This window comes from Mobula hypostoma, chromosome 5 (assembly GCF_963921235.1).
Source record: "Mobula hypostoma chromosome 5, sMobHyp1.1, whole genome shotgun sequence".
NCBI lineage: Eukaryota > Metazoa > Chordata > Chondrichthyes > Myliobatiformes > Myliobatidae > Mobula > Mobula hypostoma.
The window spans coordinates 135,405,120-135,430,642 of NC_086101.1; the positions used below are offsets into that span (position 1 = coordinate 135,405,120).

The window sequence follows — 25,523 nt, forward strand, 5'->3', positions numbered from 1 at the left end:
GAAAAATAGCATTCTCACAACAGTTGTTACATTTGTGTGTGTTTTGTTGTTGTTATCTTGTTTTGTGACAGTATGTTGTTTTTATTGATGCTGCTTGTGTTGTTCAGCAGACCATTGTGGGAATGTCAGGCTGGTGCTGGAATATGTGGTGACACTTGCCGGCTGCCCCCAGCACACCCTTGGGTGCATTGATTGTCAATGCAAATGATGCATTGCACCGGATGTTTCGATGTAGTTATGATAAATAACTTGAATCTGAATCTCAAGTTTTTTATTGTCACGTGAGATGGCAGGTGGTGCCTTAGGTTAACACCTCATTCAAAAGACTGGATCCCCAACAGTGCAGCACTCCCTCAGTAATGCCAGTCAGGTGATGCTCAAATATTCATTCAGCACATGCAAATAGAAGATTAACAGGGAATGTTATAAAGATAAACGCAGTGTAAGAGATAGAACAGCACTTAGTTTTAAATTTAGCTTTGTGAATTGAAATTGCCTTAAGTAATTCACTTTGTGTTTTTCTCAGCTGTCAATTGCGGCTCTCCCCCGGTGTTACCGAACACAGTGAGGTACTTACCGGGGAACACGACCTATGGCAGTACGGTGAAGTACCACTGCGTGGATGGCCATGTACGTGTGACAGGAAACAGCTCATTGCTCTGCTCTGCCCAGGGTCAGTGGGAAGGGCCAAAGCTGGAGTGTGAAGGTCAGTCCACCACATTGTTTTAGTAACCGGTCCGGTGAATAACAACCCAGAAATGATTCTTCTCCACTCAATATTTCTTCTGCTGAGTCAAGCTTCTGTGTGAAACCCAGTACACATTTCTCATTTAAAAAAGAAGACTGAAGAAAGGCAATTTTGGAAAGAAAGATGTGGAAGGCACAGTGTTTTCACAACCCCAGAAAGCAGGAACATGTTCGAGAGTGGGACGGGTGTGTGTCTGGGAGCTGGGACGGGTGTGTGTCTGGGAGCTGGGACGGGTGTGTGTCTGGGAGTGGGATGGATGTGTGTCTGGGAGCTGGGACGGGTGTGTGTCTGGGAGCTGGGACGGGTGTGTGTCTGGGAGCTGGGATGGGTGTGTGTCTGGGAGCTGGGACTGGTGTTTGTCTGGGAGTGGGATGGATGTGTGTCTGGGAGCTGGGACGGGTGTGTGTCTGGGAGCTGGGACGGGTGTGTGTCTGGGAGTGGGACGGGTGTGTGTCTGGGAGCTGGGATGGGAGTGTGTCTGGGAGCTGGGACTGGTGTGTGTCTGGGAGCTGGGACGGGTGTGTGTCTGGGAGCAGGGATGGATGTATGTCTGGAGCTGGGATGGGTGTGTGTCTGGGAGCTGGGATGGGAGTGTGTCTGGGAGTGGGATAGGTGTGTGTCTGGGAGTGGGATGGGTGTGCGTCTGGGAGCTGGGACTGGTGTGTGTCTGGGAGCTGGGATGGGAGTGTGTCTGGGAGTGGGATAGGTGTGTGTCTGGGAGTGGGATGGGTGTGCGTCTGGGAGCTGGGACTGGTGTGTGTCTGGGAGCTGGGATGGGTGTGTGTCTGAGAACTGGGACTGGAGTGTGTCTGGGAGCTGGGACAGGAGTGTGTCTGGGAGCTGTGATGGGTGTGTGTCTGGGAGCTGGGACGGGTGTGTGTCTGAGAGCTGGGACTGAAGTGTGTCTGGGAGCTGGGACGGGAGTGTGTCTGGGAGCAGGGACTGGAGTGTGTCTGGGAGCTGTGATGGGTGTGTGTCTGGGAGCTGGGTCGGGTGTGTGTCTGGGGTAAGATGTCAGGGGTAAGAGTTTTACGCAGAGAGTGGTGAGTGCGTGGAATGGGCTACCGGCAATGCTGGTAGAAGCGGATACAATAGGGTCTTTTAAGAGACTTTTAGCGAGGTATATGGAGCTTAGAAAAATGGAGGGCTATGCAGTAGGGAAATTCTAGGCAGTGTCTAGAGTAAGTTACATGGTCAGCAGAACTTTATGGGCTGAAGGGCCTGTAATGTGCTGTAGATTTCTATGTTTCTATGTTTCTTTCTCTCTCTCTCTCTCTGTCTATATATACACACACACTTATTTGCGATATGCATATAGTAGACCTACTTTGATAATGAATATACTTTAAACTTTGAACTTTGTGGGTGTGTGTATATTTGTTTATTGGTGTATGTTTGTCTGTGAGTGTGCTTTTCCCTACCTAGCCCCTGTGTATGTGGCACCAGTGGACGGACCTCCACTGTTTTAGTGTTCTGATGCCTTGGGCCCACGTTGCCACTGGATCAGGTGGCAGTCCTGCGAAGCCTGTGCCATTTTTGGCATGTAACAGCCACCTCATCTTAAAACCACGTACCGGAAACTTATGCTCCTCAGTATGAAGATCAGAGCCTGAAATGCCAAAACTCTGCTGGACAGTCCCAACAACGACAGACCGAAGGGTGCTCTGTCATGTAGCTCCAGGTGTCACAGAAGTATCCCCCTTCCAAATGATCATGTTGCGATTTTTTTTTAGAACTAATTTTAATCTATTAGGAAACCAAAACAACAAAGAATGTTGTTAACTAGGCAGTTTATAAACCCAGTAAAACAAACACACAAACAAGATGGCCAGCAAAGATCAATGTGGAGGGTGTACCTTTGATTGGAAGTGGCAGTTCAAAGAAGGATACACCCTTCATAGAGTGGGATTCACCATGAAGAAATAGCTTGATTTACATCTTTGTCTCCCTCCCTGAAGGATATTTCATGGTGATTGGCTCAGTTTAACACAGAGTCAGCAGAAAATGATTGATCTGGTAACTAAGTAGTACATAACTAATCTCTGCAACTTTTCATCCTCTTCCCTATCAGGAACCTAGCAAGTGCTGCCTAAAAATATTCCAAGTCTGTGCTTCCAGTGCCGTTTAAGGAAGACTGCTCCAAAAATTCACCATCTTCTGAGGGAAAAAAAAAGTCACCTATCTTTTGAAATGGATAATCCTTTCTTTCTTTTTATAAAAATCCTTTCTTTTTATATGGTGACCCCCAGTTCTACATTCTCCCATATCCACCCTGTCAAGACCCTGCAAGATCTATGTGTTTCAGTCAAATCCTCTCCCACTCCACTAATTCTCGGGCATGGAAGCCTGACCTGACCAGCTCGTTCAAGGTACTTAGTGAAAGCGAGCATGTTAAATCCCATTTGTGATTTGTGTCTCCTCAGCTGTTGACTGTGGCTCACCCCCTGATTTACAGAACACAATGCACTGCATGCCAGATAATACAACCTATGGCAGTATGGTGAAGTACCAGTGTCTCACTGGCTACCAGCGTCTGAGAGGAAATGACACATTAGTCTGCTCTTCCCAGGGACAGTGGGAAGGACCAGACCTGGAGTGTAAAGGTCAGTCCTCCAGAACATTGCAGATGTTCAGACAAAGTTAAAAGTCAAAAGAGCAATTCTGGTTAATCTGTGATATTTCTCTCAATTAATTTTGCTTCCACTTGAGCCATCATTCAAAACTTATTTAATTTGGGAAGGAGAATGAAGGAAGACAATTCATGAAAGGAAGAACAAAGGTTGTCTTTATGTGCAACCTTTCATTATCCAGGACAATCAGAAGAGCTTCTTTTATTTTCCCTTTTTCAAAGGGGGTTTATTGGTTTATTCAGTAATTACAACTTATTGTTACAATACTACAATATTTCACAATTTGCACACTTAGCAGTTTCAAATGACAGCATAATCAACGTGATCTAGAGTGTACTCGAGCCCTGCGGTTTCCAGCCGATCCAGAACGCCTAAATGTAAAATCAATCCCACGTAGCCCTTCTCCAGTAATACACAGGGCCCCAGAAGAGGGGCAGACAATTGGCTTGGACAGAACCCTTGACTGTCCCGTGCCTGGACCCATGTATGGTTACCTTGGCCAGGAGCAGGAATAAACCAACCAGGAGGTCCCCTGACTGACACCACTCACCACCCTCCCAAGCCCCCAGCCCCCTGCCAAAATAAGGAGCAGCCCTATCAATCTGAAAGTGCTTTACATTCAGTGACGTTATACTGAAGTGTAGAAAAAATTGTAATGTTGGCAATGGGGAGTTACATAGAGAACAAATGGTCTCACAGACAATAGTGTTGCAATTTACAAGCAATTTCTTACAGGGGTATTGAGTGAAATTTTGGATGAGAATACCAAGGGGGAATGTCTCACTTCTTTGAAACCATACTATGATGTTGGTTTATGTTGCTCTGACTGGGCAGAAAGCCCTAGTTTTGTGCTGCACTGGAAGTCCATGCCTCTGACTGTGCGACACATCCTCAGTGCTGCACCAGGAGTGCTATCCACAGGGAGAAGGAAAACACTCGGAATATTCCTTTACTATGGTAATGTAATACTTGGGGGTGGTTTTTTTTCCACACACAATATTTTAACCTCTTGGGAGCATTAAGAAATCTAGTGGAAAAAGAAGTTCCCAGAAATGTAGATTCTCTTTTGAATTTTAACCACAAGTTTGGAAATCTGATTTGTGTCTCCACAACTGTTGATCGTGGCTCTCCTCCAGAGTTACAGAACACAGTGCCCTACTCTCTAAGCAACACGACCTATGGCAGTACAGTCCAGTACCAGTGTCTGGCTGGCCATGTGCGTGTGAGAGGTAACAGCACGTTAACCTGCTCAGCTCAGGGTCAATGGGAAGGACCAAGCCTGGAGTGTGAAGGTTAGTCCTCCACGCATGACACAGCAACTGAAAACAGCAGGCAAACATTTAAGTGAATGATTCATCTCTATATCTTCTCATCTAACAGAAACATTAAAAAAACTTACAGCACAATACAGGCCCTTCAGCCCACAATGCTGTGCTGAACATATACTTACTTTAGAAATTACCTAGGGTTACCCATAGCCCTCTATTTTCCTAAGCTCCATGTATCTATCCAGGAGTCTCTTAAAAGACCCTATTGTATCTGCCTTCACCATCGTCGCCAGCAGCCCATTCCATGCGCTCACCACTCTCTGCATTTAAGAAAAACTTACCGTGGACATCTCCTCTGTACCTGCTTCCAAACACCTTAAAACTGTGCCCTCTCGTGTTAGCCATTTCAGCCCTGGGAAAACTACTACTACTACTACTACTACAACATCGACTCAGGCCTAGGGGGCCGGCGTTAGGCACAATGACGGACTCTCCACTTCTCCCTCTCCCTCATCAGTGTGTTCAGTTCATCTACATTAGCCGCGCTGCTGTCTTCTAGGAACGTGTTGACCATAGTGTTGGGAGGACGCCCAGGGTTCATCCTCCCATGCTTGGGCTCCCATATGATGACTAGGCTGGCAGGTAGCTCGGGGTGGCGTAGACAGTGCCCCGCTAGTTGCAGTCTTCTTTCCTCGATTTTAGTGGAGAGCATCGGTAGGTTGTTATAGAGCTCAATGTTCATCATGCGCTGCTGCCAACTCACATCAAAAGCCATCTGGAGCATTCGTGTATAGCAACCATCTAGAGACTTTCGTATCGTCTTGGTGAGTGTCCACGTCTCGCATCCGTACGTGAGAATGGACTCTATGACTGCTATGAAGATCCTCTTTTCAAGCCCTCTGGTCAGGTTCAACTTCCAGATTTCCTTCATGTCGTTCATAGCCCTCCACGCCAGCGCCTTCCGTATCTTTATGTCCTTCTCTGAACTCATCATTCTTGACCCGAGGTACTTGTAGTCAAAGACTTTCTTAATGGTATCATTCTCTATGGTCTTGAGAGTACCTTCGTCGCAGTTAAACGCCATGTACTCTGTCTTTTTAGCGTTTAGGTGAAGTCCAACTTTATTGCACTCAATTTCCACTTTTGTCAGTAGCTGCTGTGCTTCCTCCATCTGGTCAGAGAGCAGGACTATGTCATCTGCAAAATCGAGATCTGTGAGTGTAACTGGTCTGACCCTTTTGGTTCGCCCTGGTTTTATGGTAAAACCAAGCTTGTCATGATCTTTGGTAGCTTGATGCAGAGCATAATCAAGGACGATTATAAAGATGTGGGGTGCCAGAGTGTCTCCTTGCAGCACACCAGCTAGGAGCTCGAACACTGCTGTTTCTCCATCTGGTGATACAACTTTTGCCATGGTTTTGGTATAGCTGGACTCTATTGCTCTCAGTAGATGGTCTGGCACTCCGTAAGCTTTCAGGATCTTCAGCATTTTACCTCGGTGAATGGAGTCAAAAGCTTTGCGAAAATCAATGTAAGTAAGCACGGCTGGTAGGTTGTTCTTCTTGACTTCCTCGATGATCCTACGGAGAGCAAGTATTTGCATTACTGTTGTGCACTTCTGCCGAAAACCATTCTGATTGAATCTTAGTTTAGGGTCAATGGCAGTGCAAATCCTGTTCAAGATCATCCGATTGTATAGCTTTGCTATGATGCAGGTCAAGCTGATACCGCAGTAGTTATCTGTCTTTGTGAGGGATCCAGACTTGGGGACTGGGATAATGTTTGAGAGTGACCACTGTTCTGGTTTGTTGCCTTTCATCAGTGCTGTATTACATATGTCCAGCAAGATGTCGTCCAGGTCACAGTTCTTCAGGACATCTGGTGGTATCCCATCTGGTCCAGCGCTCCTGCCCTGTTTGAGTGCATATTTGGCTTTCTTCAGTTCCTCAATGGTGAATAGGCCGTCATCGATGTTGACTTGCGTTAGTATCGTGGGTATGTCATCTTCTTCTTCCGTGATTGTTGGAGGGCTTCCCAGCAGGTTCTTAACGTGGGTAAACCATGTCAGGACACGGTCCTCTGCTGTTTTACCACTTAATTGACCTAATGGGGACTTCTTCCGTCTACTGATCTCATTGACCAGGTGCCATGCTTCTCCATGCTGCATGTCTTCAAGAGCAGCTTCTATCTCTCTAATCCTCTCAGCTAGTTCCTCTTCCTTCAGTCAGTCGTAGGTGGCAAAGAAATTCTTCTTTGTTGTCTTGAACTTGTCTCTTAGCTCTTCTGTTTCGCTCCTTCTAAGATCGGCGTGACAAGCATTGACCACACTTCTTGCTGAGACGACGTCAGGATGTTTCGAGATCCGACTCTTCTTGATTTGCTTCACAGTAGGCAAACTCTTTGTTGCTTCTGTGTGTGCATCTATGAGCCGTTGACAGCGGTCAGTGGCCCTGGGAAAAAGTCTCTGACTATCCACACAATCAGTGCCTCTCATCATCTTACACACCTCTATCAGGTCACCTCTCATCCTCCATCGCTCCAAGGAGAAAAGGCCAAGTTCACTCAACCTGTTTTCATAAGGCATGCTCCCCAATCCAGGCAACATCCTTGTAAATCTCCTCTGCACCCTTTCTATAGTTTCCACATCCTTCCTGTAGTGAGCCGACCAGAACTGAGCACAGTACTCCAAGTGGGGTCTAACCAGGGTCCTATAAAGCTGTAATGTTACCTCTCTATAGCATTACCTCTCTGTAGCATTACACTCTGTAACGTTACCTTCACTTAAGAAATCACTTCCCAATAAAACTCCACGTTCATTATTTTATTTTTGGAAAGAAACTTTGAAGAGCAACAATGACAGAAGCAAAAGAAGATGTAGCATGCCAAGGGCATGACCTCTCTCTCCAAGAAATCCAAGAGCGTCAGCGCGTGGCAACACTGCCAGCTGCAATTCCGTCTCTGTCCCACAGCATCCTGACTCTGATATGTAGTTTCTTGCTGTCCCTTCAGCATGAACAGGGTTTAATGCCTGAACAGCCCTCTCCAACAGCACTGTGGAGGAAGGACAGCAATGGATCAAGAAGATGGCTCACCTTCACCTTTGCAAGAGCCATTGATGATGGGCAATACATTTTGGCCTTGCTGTCAATTCTCCTGTCCTCAAATATGAATAACTAACTCTGAGGCAATAATGAAATCCCAGCATGCAGCAAGTACATTATAGCCAACAAAATGGTTCTGTTAGAAATCTAACAGCCAATTTATATTCAGTAAGATCCCATAGAAGTGCAACATTTATGGATAGATTTATTCTTAATGGATAAATATTGAGGCAGAAGACTGGATTTAACACCATTGTTCCTTGGAATGGTTTTAAAAGACCTTTTCTGTTGCCTGAGGTTGTTCACTTGTTTGTATCAAAAACAATGGAGTGAGGATCTAATAATCTGGCATCCTTAGGATTTTGGTAGTGCTGATCTAGCAAAGCTTCCGCACTATTGGATTTTACTTCTATTTTTAAACAATACATATTACGCTAAAATTCTCCATGAACCCTGTGGATCTGAAAGGAGTACAAGGACTCTCTACCCCAGCTCAGTCAAAAACCCACCTGCATTTCCGACCTCTTGTGATCCTGACTCCGACCCAACCCAGGCTGCACCCTGGGCTCATGTCCTGGACCCTGGCTCCAGCCACATCCCAAACCCTTGGCTCTGGCTGTGCACTGCAGATCCCCAGACTGCATTCCTGGATTAATTAGAGAGAAGGCAAAAGAACCCTTAGGGGAAAGGGATCATAATATGATCAAATTCACACTGAAATTTGAGAAGGAGGAGGTAAAGTCAGATGTGTCAGTATTGCAGAGAAGTAAAGGGAATTACAGGGGCATGAGAGAAGAGCTGTCCAGAATTGATTGGAAAGGAACACTGCTAGAGCAACAACAGCTGGAATTTCTGGAAGCAATACGGAAGGCACAGGATATGCCTGCATACATCCCAAAAAAGAAGTATCCTAAAGGAAAGATGACACAAACCATGACTAACAAGAGAAGTCAAAGCCAACATAAAAGCCAAAGAGAGGGCATATAATAGAGCAAATATTAGTGGAACGTTAGAGGGTTGGGAAGCTTTTGAAAACCAACAGAAGGCAACTAAAAAAGTCATTAAGAAGGTAAAGATGGAATATGAAAGTAAGCTAGCCAATAATATTAAAGAGGATACCAAAGTTTCTTCAGATACATAAAGTGTAAAAGAAAGTCAAGAGTAGATATCAGACCACTGGAAAACGACGCTGGAGAGTAGTAATGAGGGATAATGAAATACCGGATGAACTGAATAGGTATTTTGTGTCAGTTTTCACTGTGGAAGACACTAGCAGTATAGTGGAGGTTCCAGAGTGTCAGGAGCCAGAAGTCTGTGAAGTTACCATAACTAGAGAGAAAATTCTTGGCAAACTGCAAGGTCTGAGGGTAGATAAGTCACCTGGACCAGATGGTTTATACCCCGCAGTTCTGAAAGAGGTGGTTGAAGAGATCGTGGAGACATTAGTAATGATCTTTCAAGAATCATTAGATTATGGAATGGCTCTGGAAGACTGGAAAATTGCAAGAGTCACTCCACTCTTCAGAAGGGAGAGAGGCAGAAGAAAGGAAACCATAGGCAATTAGTCTGACCTCAGTGGTTGGGAGGATGTTGGAGTTGATTATTAAGGTTGAGGTCTAAAGGTACTCGGAGGTACATGATAAAATAGGCTGTAGTCAGCATGGTTTCCTCAAGGGAAAGTCTTGCCTGACAAATCTTTTGGAATTCGTTGAAAAAGTAACAAGCAGGATAGACAAAGGAAAATCAGCTGATGTTGTGTACTGGGATTTTCAGAAGGCCTTTGATAAGGTGCCACACATGAGGTTGCTTAATAAGCTACGAGCCCATGCTATTACTGGAAAGATTCTAGCATGGAGAAAACAGTGGCTGATTGGCAGAAGACAAAGAGCGGGAATAAAGGGAGCCTTTTCTGGTTGGCTGCTGATGACTAGTGGTGTTCCACAAGGTCTGTGTGGGGCTGATTCTTTTTACATTATCTGTCAATGATTTGGATGATGGAACTGATGGCTTTGTTGCAAAGTTTGCAGAAGATATGAAGATAGCTGGAGGGGCATGTAGTTTTGAGGAAGTAGAAAGGCTACAGAAGGATTTAAAGAGATTAGGAGAATGGGCAAAGAAATGGCAGATGGAATACAGTGTTAGGAAGCGTACGGTCATGCACTTTTGGTAGAGGAGCAGAAAGGGCTGATTGACGTAAGAGCCCCAACTCTTATGTCAGAATGCTGTTCATTGACTTTAGCTCAGCATTCAATACAGTGATCCCCTCCAAGCTGATCGCCAAACTTCGCCAGCTTGGTATCAGCTCATCCCTCTGCAATTGGAGCTTGGACTTTCTGACTAACAGACACCAATCAGTTAAGTTAGACAACCTCTCCTCTTCCACTCTCACCCTGAACACCGGCGTGCCTCAAGGCTGTGTGCTGAGCCCTCTTCTGTACTCCCTTTTCACCTATGACTGCATTCCTGTACATGGTTCTAACTCCATAATCAGGTTTGCAGATGACACCATGGTGGTTGGCCTGATCAGAGGGGATGACGAGTCAGCCTGCAGGGAAGAGGTCCAGCACCTGGCCGCATGGTGTGCCGACAACAAGCTGGCCCTTAACACCCAGAAGACCAAGGAGATCATTGTGGACTTCAGGCATGCTAGGAGCCACACTCATATCTCCATCTACATCAACGGAACTGTAGTGGAGCGTGTATCAAGCTTCAAATTCCTTGGTGTCCACATTTCTGAGGATCTCACCTGGTCCCTGAATTCCTCCATCCTGATTAAAAAGGTGCAACAGCGCCTTTATTTCCCGCGGAGCATGAAGAAAACTCACCTCTGTCCCAGAATACTGACGGACTTTTACTGCTGTACCATTGAGAGCATACTCACCAACTGCATCTCAGTGTGGTATGGCAATTGTCAAGTATCGGACCACAAAGCACTCCAGCGTGTGGTGAAAACTGCCCAGCAGATTATCGGCACCCAATTGCCCACCATTGAGAATATCTACCATAAACTCTGCCTGGGCAGGGCGAAAAGCATTATCAAGGATGCATCTCACCCTAACCATGGACTTTTTTACTCTCCTCCCATCCGGTAGGTGCTACAGGAGCCTCCGCTCCCACACCAGCAGACACAGGAAGAGCTTCTTCCCTGAGGCTGTGACCCTGCTGAACCTCACATCACAGCGCTAAGCAGTATTGCACCCATATTGGACTGTCTCAGTACTTTTATATTTGTGTGCTGTAACACTTACTTTTTATTCGCAGTTATTTTGTAAGTAACACTATTCTTTGCATTTCTGGACAGTTGCTAACTGCATTTCATTATTTCATTGGCTTTGTATCTGTACTCGGCACAATGACAATAAAGTTGAATCTAATCTAATCTAATTTTCTAAATAGAGAGAAAATACAAAAAACTGAAACATAAAGAGACCTGGGAGCCCTTGTGCAGAATTCCCTAAAGGTTAATTTTCATGTTGAAGGCAAATGCAATGTTAGCATTCATTTCAAGTGGACTAGAATATAAAAGCAAAGATGTAATGTTGAAACTTTATAAAGTTCTGGTGAGGCCTCACTTGGAGTATTGAGAGCAGGTTTGGGCTCCTTGTCCTAAGACGATGTGCTGAAACCGGAGAAGGTTCAAAGGAGGTTTATGAATGTGATTCCAGGATTGAATGGCTTGTCATATGAAGAGTGTTTGATGGCTCAGATGAATGAGGTGTGCCCTCATTGAAACCTATCCAATGGTGAAAGACCTTACTAGAGTGGACGTGGAAAGGATGTCTCCTATGGTGGGAGAGACTAAGACCAGAGGATATAGCATCAGAATAGAGGGGCGTTCATTTAGAATGGAGATAAGGAGGAATTTCTTTAGACAAAGGGTTGAGGCCAAGTCTTTATGTATATTTAGGGCAAAGGTTGATAGATTCTTGGTTGGTCAGGGCTTGAAGGGATACGGGTGGAGAGGGGGAAGAAGGCAGGAGACTGGGGCTGAATGGAAAATTGGATCAGCCGTGATGAAATGATGGAGCAGACTCTATGGGCCAAATGGCCCAATTCTACTCCTATAAGTTATGGTCTTATGAAACGCTGAACTATTTGGATTATCAGTTTTTTACTCCATTGGATACATTATAAATGTAATTGCAAAGAAGGGATAAAAACACAGAATTTAAATAAACTTGAAACACAGAGACTAAAGTACTCTTTTGCATTTTGTGTCTCCTCAGCTGTTGACTGCGGCTCAGCCCCAGAGTTACAGAATGCAGTGCGATACTCACTGGGCAACACGACCTATGGCAGCACAGTGGAGTACCAGTGTCTGGCTGGCCACGTGCATCTGAGAGGAAATGGAACGTTAGTCTGCTCTGCCAGGGGACAGTGGGAAGGACCAGACCTGGAGTGTGAAGGTCAGTTCTCTAGAACATCACTACATGAAATTCTCGCTAAGGTGAAAGGAAAAATCCCAGCAAGTCTGAGTTAGCTCTCAACTAGTCTTTCCATTCAAGTCAAACTTCCATAAAATAAAGATTAGAAGTTCCAAAGTAAATTTTATTATCGAAGTACATATACGTCACCATGTACAACCCTGAGATTCATTTTCTTGTGTAACTATAGCAGGATGAAGGAAAGATCAACCAGAGTGCAGAAGACGACTAACTGTGCAAATGCAAACATAAATAAATAGCGACAAATTATGAGAACATGAGATAGTGAGTCCTTAAAGTGAGATCATTGAGAACTTAACTTGTCTCATTTTGAGAGGAAGAACAAAAAGAAAATTAGGAGGGAAACATATATTTCATTTCTACAGTCCCCCACTACATTGTAAGCACTATGAAGTTGTACTATGGAAAAATAGTAACGATTTGATTATACCCTTAGCTATAGTAATGTGGATTAATAGATAAATATTAACCAAATCTTCAGTAACACTCCTTCCCCTTTTTTTGGGATCTTTTAAGCCCACCTGGGAAGTGAGACAGGTTTAATATCCCACCTACAACTGTGCACATCCAATGGTGTGTCTCTCCCTTGGTATTCTACTGTTATATGCAAAGCAACTCAGAAAGAGGCCATAGAGCCCAATGGGCCCATGCCAGTTGCTAGAGGAGCAATCCGATTAGTCACGTGTCCTTCCCCCTTTGGCCCAAAATGTTCATGCTGAGCAAGAAGTCTATTCAAGATAGTCCTATTTACACAATAACATAGGAACATAGGAAATAGGAGCAGGAGTCGGCCATCTGGCCCGTCAAGCCTGCTCTGCCATTCAATAAGATCATGGCTGATCTGACCATGGACTCATCTCCACCTACCTGCCGTTTTCCCCATAACCCTTAATTCCCCTACTATGCAAAAATCTATCTAACCTTGTCTTAACTATATATACTGAGGTAGCCTCAACAGCTTCATTGGGGAGGGAATTCCACAGATTCACTACTCTTTGGGGAAAGCAATTCCTCCTCATCTCCATCCTAAATTTACTCCCCTGAATCTTGTGATGATGTCCCCTATTTCCAGTCTCACCTACCAGAGGAAACAACTTTCTTGCCTCTATCATATCTATCCCTTTCATAATTTTATATGTTTCTATAAGATCTCTTCTCATCCTTCTGAATACCAGCGACTACAGTCCCAGGTAACTCAATCTTTCTTCATAGTCTAACACCCTCATCTCTGGAATCAACCTGGTGAACCTCCTCTGCACTGTGTCCAAAGCCAGTATATTCTTCCTCAAGTAAGGAGACCAGAACTGCACACAGTACTCCTGATGTGGCCTCACCAGTACCCTGTACAGTTGCAGCATAACCCCCTTGCACTTAAATTCAATCCCTCTAGCAATGAAGGCCAACGTTCCATTTGCCTTCTTGACAGCCTGCTGCACCTGCAAACCAACCTTTTGTGATCCACATACAAGCACTCCCAAGTCCTTCTGCACAACAGCATGCTGCAGTCTTTTACTATTTAAATAATAATCTGATCTTCTATTTTTCCTTCCAAAGTGGATGACCTCGCATTTACCAACATTGTACTCCATCTACCAGAGCCTTGACCACTCAGTTAACCTATCTATATTTCTCTGTATCCTCCGAACAATTTGCTTTTCCACTCAATTTGGTGTCATCAGCAAACTTAGATCCACTACACTTGGTCCCCTCTTCCAAATCGTTAACGTATACCGTGAACAGTTGTGGGCCCAGCACTGACCCCTGTGGCACACCACTCACCACTGATCGTCAACCAGAGAATAGTAATGGTCATAGTCATAGTCATACTTTATTGATCCCGGGGGAAATTGGATTTTGGATCTCCCAGGAAGCTCCCAGGAATCACAACTCTCTGCTCTATTGTTTGGCATGCTTGCCTTCATCAGTCAGGGAGCTGAGTGCAGGAGCTGGAACATCATGATTCACTGCCAGGAAGTCACTGGTATAAAGTAATTGGTAAAAGAACCAGGTGGAACATAAGGAATAATTTTTAGGTTGAACATTTTGATCAAAGCTGCCTGAAAGGGACTTAGTTATACTCTTAAAAAGAAAATTTGTAGGGTCGTGACCAAAGAACAAGAGTGGTTGGGGTGAACTGGAAAGCCGTTATAAAGTGCTATCACGGACAATCTGTGATGTATTTACATGCCAATTGTCAACAAGGCTCAGTTAGTGCCACTTTCGCCTCTGACATTATGGCTTCATGTAGCAGTGCAAGACTTGAAAGTGTTGTCAAATCAGCATCTACGTTTTTGGAGGAGTGATATTTGAAAAGGGATGTTACATTAGGTGCTACGCACCTGCACACTGGAAATCTCCCAATAGTTTCCAGATAACAGCAATAAATTTCTTCCTGTGCCGTGACCCCAGCTGTTTCATTGACAAACATCCCAGACGTAACGCCACCGTGGTGTAGCGGTTAGCGCGACGGTATTACAGCTCGGGGTGTCAGAGTTCAGAGTTCAATTCTGGTGTCATCTGTAAGGAGTCTCTGTACGTCCTCCTCATAGAATGCATGGGTTTTCTCCAGGTGTTCCGGTTTCCTCCCACAGGCCAAAGACATTTCCATAGTAGGTTAATTGACCATTTCAATAGTAGGTTAATTGATCATTTCGATAGTAGGTTAATTGGTCATTTCGATAGTAAGTTAATTGATCATTGTAACTTGTCCTGTGATTAGGCTAGGGGTTAAATCGGGGGTTGCTGGCGGCACACGGCTTGAAGTGTCAGAAGGACCTATTCCCCACTGTAGCTCTAAATAAAACAAAACAAACAAACAAATAAACGAAGAAGCAGATAATTAAAGAAAGAAAGGTGACTATATCCCACTCTGCCTGTAACTCCAGTCCACATTACAGGGTGTCCTCAGGGTGTCTTGGGTGACCATTAAATTCACCCATCCCACATTACAAGAACCTGGTGTGTTAACTCCTTGTACAAATTGATTTGTCTGTGATTTTTCTCTCCCCTTTCAATCATCTCTAAGACTCCAAACTGGAGGAAATCCCAGGGAGCAAGTTTCTCTGTTTCAGATGGTGCAGATGTAAACTGACGATTCAGTTTCTAAGAGGAAGTGTTTAAATAAAACTGCCTTTTGGCCATTTCAGAGGGGTAAGAAGTGTTAAAGAGACCCGGGTGTGAAGGGAATGGTACTTTACAGTATATCAAACTATTTGTTCTGGTATAAAACTATTATGTAGAAGTTACGGCCCAGAAATAGCCCATTCAAGCCAGCCAACTCTGGTATTTCTGCTTCCCACAATCTTTCCCCAACGCTTCCTCATCTCATATCCTTTCTACAATTTTGCTCATTTTAGATTTCTGATTTTCCCTGAAATACATCTCTGATATTTTCCTCTCCCTGTGAGAGAGGCCTGCAGTGCCACTTCTCTCTAACTAGGAGACTCTCTCAGATTTCCTGCTGGATTAATTGGAGACAGACCCAGAGTAGAACTGCTCTCTCGTAGCTCCAGCAACCTGCTGACCTGCTGGAGGAACTTTGGGCTGAGCACCAGTCCCATAAAACCCATTCGCTGGGTACCAGTGCAATCTTGGCCCGAGACATCCAATTTCTTTCTTTCCACTGCTACTGCTCGGCCCTCTGAGTTCCACCAGTAGTTTGTTTATTTGCTCCAGATGATAACATCTGTAGTCTCTGTTGTTCAAACCTGTTAGTGTGGGGACTTATTTTATTTGATTTTAGAGATTCAGCGCAGAATATGCCCTTCTGGCCCTTCAAGCCCATGTCACCAACAACTCCTAGACTAATCACGGGGCAATTTACAATGACCAATTAACCTACTAACGGCTCTGTTTTTGACTGTGGGAGGAAACCAGAGCACCTGGAGGGAACCCATGCCTTCCTCGGGGAAGACATACAGACTCCTTAGAGAGGACGCTGGGATTGAACTCTGAACTCCGATGCCCCGAGGTGTAACATTGATGCGCTAACCATTACACTACCGTGAGTTTCCTCCAGTGTGCTCCAATTTCCTCTCTCAACCCAAAGATGTCGGGAAATTAACCATAAGGTGGGTGACATGAGAAATGGTGGGTGAGTGGAGAAATGGTGGGTGGAAGGTGGGACAGAATAGGTTACAGAGTGCTTGATTGTCACTGTGTAATCAGTGGGATGAAGGGGTTTCCTCATGCCCTAAGACCCTATGAAATGAATGTGAGATTAAGGTTGTTCTGAGGGCTAGCATATAAACTCAGTGGGCTGAATGCCCACCTTCAATGTTGTGAGAAGATATGGCCAAGACAACCAGGCTTAATCGTCAGTAATAGTGCTTTAATTTCAGACAGTTAAATGATCTTAACTCGAATCTTCTTGTGACTCCTCAGCTGTTGACTGTGGCTCACCGCCAGCTATAGCGAACACACTGAGGAACCCACCACCAAACACTACCTATGGAAGCACAGCGGTGTACCAGTGTCTGCCCGGCTTCGATTACGTGAGAGGAAACTCAGCATTAGTCTGCTCTGCCCAGGGTTTGTGGGAAGGACAAAGCATGAATTGTCAAGGTGGGAACTCCAGAACATTTCTAAATGAAACTCAAGCTAAAATAACAGGAAGATAAAATCCAGCACGTACTCCATGTTTGTGAGGTTTTATTTCTTCATCAGTTTTCTTTCACTTTATCATTTCCTCACCTTTTCACTCTGTAGAACCCTTAACTCTCTTTCTCTCACCACAAATGCTGCCTGACTGCTTGCAACATTTTCATTTTTATTTCAGATTTCCAGCACCCACAGTTCCTTTTAGCCTTCAGTCTAAGTGGTCGTTGAGTAGAATCTACCTCACAGATGCCATCCTTTCAAACCAAGCAGTGCATGGTCTCCCTGGTGTGAGCTCATTCCTACATAACTTACTGGATTTCACTCTATATCCTTCCACTGATTCCAAAGGTGTACCAGTTGGTAGGTTAATTGGTCATTGTAAATTGTCCTGTGATTAGGCTAGGATTAAATCGGGGGATAGCTGGGCAGCACGGCGTGAAGGGCCAGAAGGGCTTATTTCGTGCTGTATCCCAATAAATAAATAAATAGATTCCTTCTTCACGTTTGCCTAACTTAACTCTTTTAATGCTGTAAATGTATATTATAAAATATATAAAAGTAATGAAGATGTAAATGCATCTGCTTTTGCCTCAACCACCGACAGTATTGAGTTCCGTATTCCCACCACTCTGAAAGTATCTCCTTAGATCTCTGGATATGTTAATGACTATTTTGATCTTCCATGTCCTCTTCTCTCTGTCTTCTCAATGGAACCATAAATTATTTTTAGAGGCCTCTATAAAGACACAAGTTAGTCTTACCTTTTTTCAAATAACAATAATCTTTTCTTAGTAGCTGTACCCTTGAGACTCTGGTGTCATATTCATAAACATTTTTTCCATCTTCGCTCATACTTTGAAATCTTGCTTTATACATTGAGACAGGAATGTTTCACAGTACTTCCAGTGTGGCCAAACCAAGCCTCTCTGGCTTTGAATGCTGTTCCTGTTGAAATGAACCCAGTGCATTTTGTCATCTTATGATTTACAGTACTTACTTACTACCACTGGTGTTTAGGGCAGCAATGAAGCTCCTCAATCTCTGGCCGTGTTCAAGACTTCCTTCATAGCTTCCTCTTGGTTTTCACCGCTGTCAGTCATGCAAGTCCCAGGTGGAGACTCAGGAATACCATCACACTCGGATGTAGAAGGATTCTTCATTGTTGTTTCCGTAACAAATTCGTTTGACCAGCCAAGGTTGTTAGCCCTGAGCTGAACCCCCGAACCTGGAGGACCAGTGGACCAGTGTTAGTCTGGCCTCTAGCCTTTGACCTGTTTGGCATGGGTGACCCTACCAAGAGCCAAAGTATAAAGACCTGACTCCAGCCAACATAGCTCTCCGGGTCGTTGAGGCACACAAGCCTCCAAACCCTACAACAAGGTTATGGTCCTCTTTGAGGCTTTTTATGACTATGTTAGCTAAAACACCCGTTTGTATTGGTTTGTGTCTCTGGGTGTATTTGATTCTGTACTTCCTAGTGAATGAAATGTTTGCATTTATATACTACCTTTTATTCTCATTAAGGACCTCTCAGTTGTTTCACATCCACTGTCTCTTTTTGAATGTAGTTAATATTGGAGTTAAGCTAAGCAGTTGTAAAGACCAATGTCATTAGATTCCTGGTCTACATTCCCCAGCCAGCAGAAAGATGCTCTCATCTACCCTCTTAATATCTTTCCTGAAATCCACTATAGAATAAGTAATTTCACTTTGTAAGTGAACTCCTGAATATAAAATCAAAACATGCTGAATGTGGCTTTATATGCCAACTGAATTACTTTCTTTTATAAGGTGCCTTTAGCAAAATATTCCTAGGCACTTTCCAGGAGAGTTATCACGCACTGAAGCTCAAAGGCAGATAGTGGGACAGGCAACAACAACATTGGTCAAGTTTTAAAGATTTCTTGGAATATAGAAGTGAGAAGAGAACTTGGCAATTGAATTTATAGCGGGGAAAGAATTAACTTGGGCATGTGCAGATATTTGTCAGGATTATATATTTGTAGAGAAAATTCCTGGTATTAAGAGGAATTAGTCAATTTGTTTGAACTTGTTTTCAAAATGATTAATCTATAGATTATTTGCTGGTTTTAATCAAACAAATTACTAGGGGCAGACAAAAATTGGTGTATCAAAAATGAATACATATTAATTTCTTTAATTTTAACTCAACTGGAAAACCATCCCCAAAGACCTACTTCGATATTATTATTTTTTTCCATGCTGGCAGAAAAAACCCAACCAGGTATCGTTATTTATCCATCCGTCCATCCAACCAACCAGCCAACTTTCCTCACTCCCTCCCACCCTCCCCCTCTCTCTCTCCCTCCCTCCCTCCCTTGCTCTCTTCCTTCCTCCCTCCCTCCCTCCGAACAAGCCCAAGCTGCCTAATTACAGCCCCATGACCAGTTAACCTACTAAACTGTATGTCTTTGGAATGTGGAAAGGAACTGGAACACCCAGAGGAAATCCATGCCCTGATGGGGAGGACATCCAGCCTCCTTACAGACAATTGATCCTGGGTTGCTGGTTCTATAATAATGCTACCCTAACCACCATGCAACTATGCCACCCTATTAAAAATCTTGTTCTAATAAAATGCTTTTCAAATGTAGGTATTATGCCATAGATTACTGACCAATCACATTCATTGTGGACATGAAACAGAAACCACGAGGCAGTGACATGTAATTTGTAAGGAGCCCAGAATAATAAAAGCACGGGCATTGAAGGGTGACTATGAATGTGGAGTTATTATTGCAGTCATTACCAATTTAGCTATTGCTCTGGAAACCAAGGATTTATAAATTTGTTTAACAATTGCACAAATATTATTCTGCCAAAAGATTTTTTAAAATCCCTAAAATGAGGCAAAGAAAACAGAATAATTCAAATCCTGCAAATGAGAGACATGACCTCAATATGCCTCCGATATAGAAAATGAACAGATATTTCCTACTGAAAGTGAGAAATATTACTTAACTACTGTCTACAGTTCCAGAAATCTCTTTGGAGCTGCCGTTCATTTTGCACATGCCAGAGCAAGATTCCGTGTCCAATCCCTAACGATAGACTCTAAGTCATTTCTTTTTGTTTCTCCTCAGTTGTTGACTGTGGCTCACCCCCATCTTTAGAAAACACACTGCAATACCCACCGAGAAACACAACCTATGGTAGTAAGACAAAGTATACGTGCCTGGCCGGCTACCTGTATATCCGAGGAAACACAACATTAGTCTGTTCTGCCCAGGGTCAGTGGGAAGGCGCAAGGCTGGAGTGTGAAGGTTAGTACTCTGAATGTTTTAGAATTAAACTGAGTTTGTATTAATAAAATCCTAAATTCTCATATCGTACTGCTAAACTTGACCATGTTTCCTTGTCTCTCCTCTGAAGGGAAATTGTCTATATTTATGCTCCAGTTGTAGAAATTAAATTATGATATGGTTTGGAGATGAATCCAGTCTGTGTTGTATATTGCTAAGCCAAACTGACTTTAAGAAAGTTGTGGAAATATTACTAGAACCAAACTAACTTGCCTGTAATTGATTAAAATCTCAGTGAGAAGCTGTGTTAGTGAAATGGGACAGTAACAAAGTAGTCTAGAGAGGTATGACAGAAGCATGTAAAATAAAGAATATAAAGCTTGTACTGGTGGTGATGAGGAAGGGTTGTTGTAAAAGCTATCTAGTCTGTTAAGTTTTCACATGAAGAGAACCTACTGGCTTTACCCATGTTGACCACTAGGTGACTCTAGACTCACAGTAATGAGCTCAGCAATGCAGCTCTAACAGTGAAAACAAAATGTCAGAATTGGAATCTGGTTTAATATCACCGGCATATGTAGTGAAATCTGTTGTTTTTGTGGGAAAATGTGAAACGTCGGGGCCACAGTCAGAACACGTAACAAAGGGGCTATGTACAAAGCTCAGGTAGAGTGCTGAAGGATTCCATGCCGCAGATAATGTGAATGTGGTCCCCACAAATTCTGGCAATGGTGACTTGGCGTCAGTTAGACATTTTCGAGTATGGACTTGTCAGCGGTTTTACAGAGGTGCTTCATTTGTTGAGGAGCCTTTGGTAATCATGGAAGGAACCCACTGCCTGTCGAGAATGACCTCACTCGGTAAGGACAAAGGAACACTGACTTGGAAATTTTACGATGCTGGTGAAGCAGTTTACTGGCAGTGAACCTGTGCGATGGACCTTGCTGGAGACCTCTTGCTGTTGTCTGTTGACCACGTTCTCCTTTATCCCTGATGTGCTTATCCTCTGTGACATTCACTGACTGCCAAAACTGTCTAACCACACCTTTACAAGTGGCTTCAAATGATTACCAGGCCTGCTTAGGCTATAGCATGTGCATGTAAATTATTTCAAATTTGACCTCTTTTGCAGAGGCACCTTAAAGAACTGTTTATTGCACACAAACGTATATATATATATATATATATATTTGCCTGTTTCAGTTGCTCAGTCATTCTCAGGGATGGGGTGGTGGGGTTATGCTGAACACCCTGTGATAACCAGAAATATCCTTAAACTACTTGGATTATGTGGTTCCTCAGTGGCTCATTGTGGCTTGCCCCCAGTGTTACAGGACCCAGAGTTTTCCCCTGTGGAGCACACAAGCTATGGGAGTACAGTGGGGTACCGGTGTTCAGCTGACTGCAGGCACATGAGAGGAAATGACTGGGCAGTCTTCTGTGCACAGGGTCAGTGGGAACGACCGAACGTGGAGTCTGAAGGTCAGACCTTCAGAATCTTTCGAAATCTGAATAAAAGTATATGTTGCAACGAGAGACGCTGAAGCTAGCAGATATGGAAGTGCTTTATTCAACAAAATGAGACACTCTGAAAGGAAGAGAACTTCCAACCCAATATTACATGACACTTTATATGCTAAAGAGTAAAGTTGTCAGCAAGACAATTACAATGCTTCCTTTGAATTACATAAAATTTTCACACCTCCTTCTTTGCACCCACACTCCAAACACGTAAAATGAATGTTAATCAGCGTTGCCTGGTTTTCAATTAACTGGTGTCCACAGCTCAGGATACTTTTGTCCAGGGCTGCATTTTAAATTTAATCTACAATCCTCATTCCGGTCTAAAGATTGGTTGCTGAAGTTAATATTTGCTATGTACTCTAACTCCAGAACATGCCCCAATTTTCTGTGAAAATTAAATTCTGGGTATGAATACATTCGGGATTCTGCTCTTCCCCACTCTTTCTGCCACCTCACCCCTGTATTTACTCAAAAGTCATAGTCATACTTTATTGATCTCGGGGGAAATTGGTTTTCGTTACAGTTGCACCATAAATAATAAATAGTAATAGAAATAGTAATAGTAATATTACTATTAGTAAATAGTAAATACTAATAGTCATAGAAATAATAAATAGTAATAGAATAGTAATAGAAAATAGTAATAAATAGTTAAATAGTAATATGTAAATTATGCCAGTAAATTATGAAATGAGTCCAGGATCAGCCTATTGGCTCAGGATGTCTGACCCTCCAGGGGAGGAGTTGTAAAGTTTGATGGCCACAGGCAGGAATGACTTCCTATGGCGCTCAGTGTTGCATCTCAGTGGACTGGCTGGATGCACTCCTGTGCCCACCCAGTACATTATGTAGTGGATGGGAGACATTGACCAAGATGGCATGCAACTTAGACAGCATCCTCTTTTCAGACACCACCGTGAGAGAGTCCAGTTCCATCCCCACAACATCACTGTCCTTACGAATGAGTTTGTTGATTCTGTTGGTGTCTGCTACCCTCAGCCTGCTGCCCCAGCACACAACAGCAAACATGATAGCACTGGCCACCACAGACTTGTAGAACATCCTCAGCATCGTAATATTTTAAAAGTATATTTTATTAAAGGGTACGTTTTATCAACCAAGGCATGGTCACATGGCTCTGATGTTGGCTGCGGTTGGTTAAAAGTCTCACTGCAGGTTTGGAGTTCTGCTGGAAATATTATCATTCAGAAGAGACAATAAGCCAGCGCCCCATCCAGCTACTCAGCTACAGAGTTTACAATGCAAACAAAGACTGCCTCCAAGTGTCTCTCCTTCAGTCACTGATAACATGCGCCCTTTTTTCTGAATTATTTTTGCAAGTTGGTTGACATGTTTACTTCCACAAGAGCTGCACTTTGAACATAATTTGTGCAAAGCATTTATGAAGCTTCTGGAGTCATAAAGTCCTTGGCAAGCAATGAGGTTCAATAAAACTCCATTAATTTGAAGCACTACAGACTTTGTGCCAGACCAGTAGATTTTCCAGATGAATGAATGTTATCAAAGTTTTAAATTCCCTTATTTAAAATGTAGTGAAATAGTAATGTAGAAAATTCTTCAGTTAATATTCTGAGTTTCCAAGGTGCACGAGAAATGGGATTCTGGTGAGCTTAAGGAGGAAGTGGGGGTCATACACTTTTGAAACTCAGCACATTCACTGGAGAATTTTCTATATTACTACTTCACTGCATCTGAAATAAGGGAATTTAAGATATATTGGAGGATTAACAAAATTCAACAATCTGGAAAATCTGCTGGTTACGCTGTTTTAACACAGACAGCTTGTTGTAGTTCTGAATTCCAGAGCTCTGTGCTGCAGGGTGTTTTTAAATCCCTTTGGAATGTAAATACATTTTATTACTTTGACTCTCACCAGGCATTTCTTTCCCTCCTTCAGAATTCTGAAGAGACAGTTCCTTCTCTTTATCTCCACTGACACTCACATCCCTGGGCTACTGCACCAGTTGCAATGCCTAACCTTTTTCCCTTCCCCTTCCCCACCATCCAAGGATCCAAACGCTGCTTCCAGGTGAAGCAGCCGTGCTCTTGCACTTTTCCTTATGCATTTGGTGCTCATGGGGCGGTCCCTCCTGCATTAAACATGGATTGGGTGACCACTTGGGGAACACCTCTGAGCTTCCAGCTGTCCATCACTTCAATTCTCTATCCCACACCTATCTCCACGTCACTGTCTTTGGCCTCATCAACAGTGACAGGGTGGTCATGCAAACGACACAACATTCTTATGTAGGTCCTGTGTGATACTCATCAGATCTTTAGTGGAAACTATAATTTATATGAGAACATATTGCCCCAGCTTTTTCTTATCATAAGAAATAGAGACTAACTGGATTTCCTCATTTAAGTCTGTCCTCTCTCCACACACAGTTCCTGACTGGCTAGATATTTTTAGCATCCTCTTTTATTTCAGATTATATCTCATATTTCCAACATAATTTCTCACTGTGCTCTGTTCTTCTAATTTTTTTTGTGATTCAAATCCTTTCCAGACAGATTGGTCATTCAGAATGAGCTTTCAGCTCTGTAGGAATCAGTTTTTTTAAGCTTTTGGTATTAGTTGAATTAATGTAAGACTAAAATCGTAAAATTGTAGTTTTCACTAACACACAATTTATATTTTTTATCTCATATATTTTCACAATATGTGGGGTTAGTCTCCACCTACTGGCAAAAAGCAGAATAGCAGTTACATCATGGTTTATCTGCTTTGCATTTTTCATTGGCTAAGTGTTAGCACATGACATCTGTGTGACTTTTAATTGGTCCTTCCTTACTTCAGAAATTTGTCTTAGCCCAGGTATAAAAGTGTCATCTTTGTTCTTTGATCTTGTTTCCTTGTATTCTCTTAGATTCATATGCTTTGTATTTGTTTCTTTGTTTAAACTTTAAAGTAAACAATCATGAAGCAACACATTTTCACTCATTTTTGGATTCCTAACAGAACCTGGGAATCAGATCCCACAGTACTTTCTAGTATTTTCTATCAGCCATTTATACTATTCTCTGTTGGTCTACACACTAACACACACATATTCCCTTTTTTCTCCAGCCTGTCCCTTGTCTGCAACTTGAAATATTCTAGTTTTTTTAACTTTTTGTTTCTGATTGACCTAAAATATTAACCTCATTTCTCACTCACAGCCACTGTCTTATCTGCTGATTATTGCAAGCAATTTTTTTGTTTCTACAATCTGCAGATTTTAAAAAAAATTTCCATTTCACTGAACTGACTGTTTACTCAGGACACTTATCAGTCTACTAGATTGTGTTAAATGATTTGTTGCCTTTACTTCCCAAAACAAAGAAACTAAGTTCAGCTTTTACCAGCTTCCACATCTGATACTGAATTTCTCAAGAAGATCAGCTGCGTGGAACTCCTATACCCATTGGTGGAAAAAAGTTAGGGTATGATGTACTCATGTAAATTGTGGTTTCCACCAAAAATTTACTAAGCATCAGAGTAAATGTATAGAATGCTAATTTGCAGTAAACACATTCCTTCGGAAAAACATATGCACCTCTTAGGGGCTCCATTTTCTTCCAACACCTCAAATCCATGCCGATTGGCAGATTGGTTGGCTACTGCGACTTGCCTGCAGCATAGGAAGGTAGCAGGAAAATTAGGGGCAAGGTACTGGAGTAGCTGGTGCTACAAGAGATAAATGGAAGTTGGTGTGGGTGTGAAAAAGGTGTCAAATAGTTAGTTCTGACATGGTGGGCAAAAGGGTCTGTTCCCTCTCTCAGAACTTCATGACACGCACGTGCTTCTTTATCCTTAATTCTTTGTGACTAAAGGTGATTTCTGCAGAAAACCATGAAGTTTGTGAAGGCTTTTGCTGGAAAGTAGAGAGTTGCCTCCAGTTGTTTTATATGGCAGGTGTTTTTCTCTTCACACTTCTAATT

At 43.1% G+C, this 25,523-nt stretch overlaps 1 protein-coding gene across 13 annotated transcripts in view; it reads left to right on the top strand.

The window, feature by feature from the left end:
* The window catches only part of susd1 (sushi domain containing 1), a 185,706-nt gene that overhangs the window by 68,485 nt on the left and 91,698 nt on the right, over positions 1–25,523 (top strand). For 12 of the 13 annotated variants that reach the window (XM_063048967.1, XM_063048972.1, XM_063048962.1 and 9 more), the window contains 5 exons: positions 527–706; positions 3,172–3,351; positions 11,974–12,153; positions 16,576–16,755; positions 19,896–20,075. In XM_063048967.1, the coding sequence (XP_062905037.1) occupies positions 527–706; positions 3,172–3,351; positions 11,974–12,153; positions 16,576–16,755; positions 19,896–20,075 (900 nt within the window). The remainder of the gene's footprint in view (positions 1–526; positions 707–3,171; positions 3,352–11,973; positions 12,154–16,575; positions 16,756–19,895; positions 20,076–25,523) is intronic. The other variant, XM_063048966.1, reaches the window with a different exon arrangement.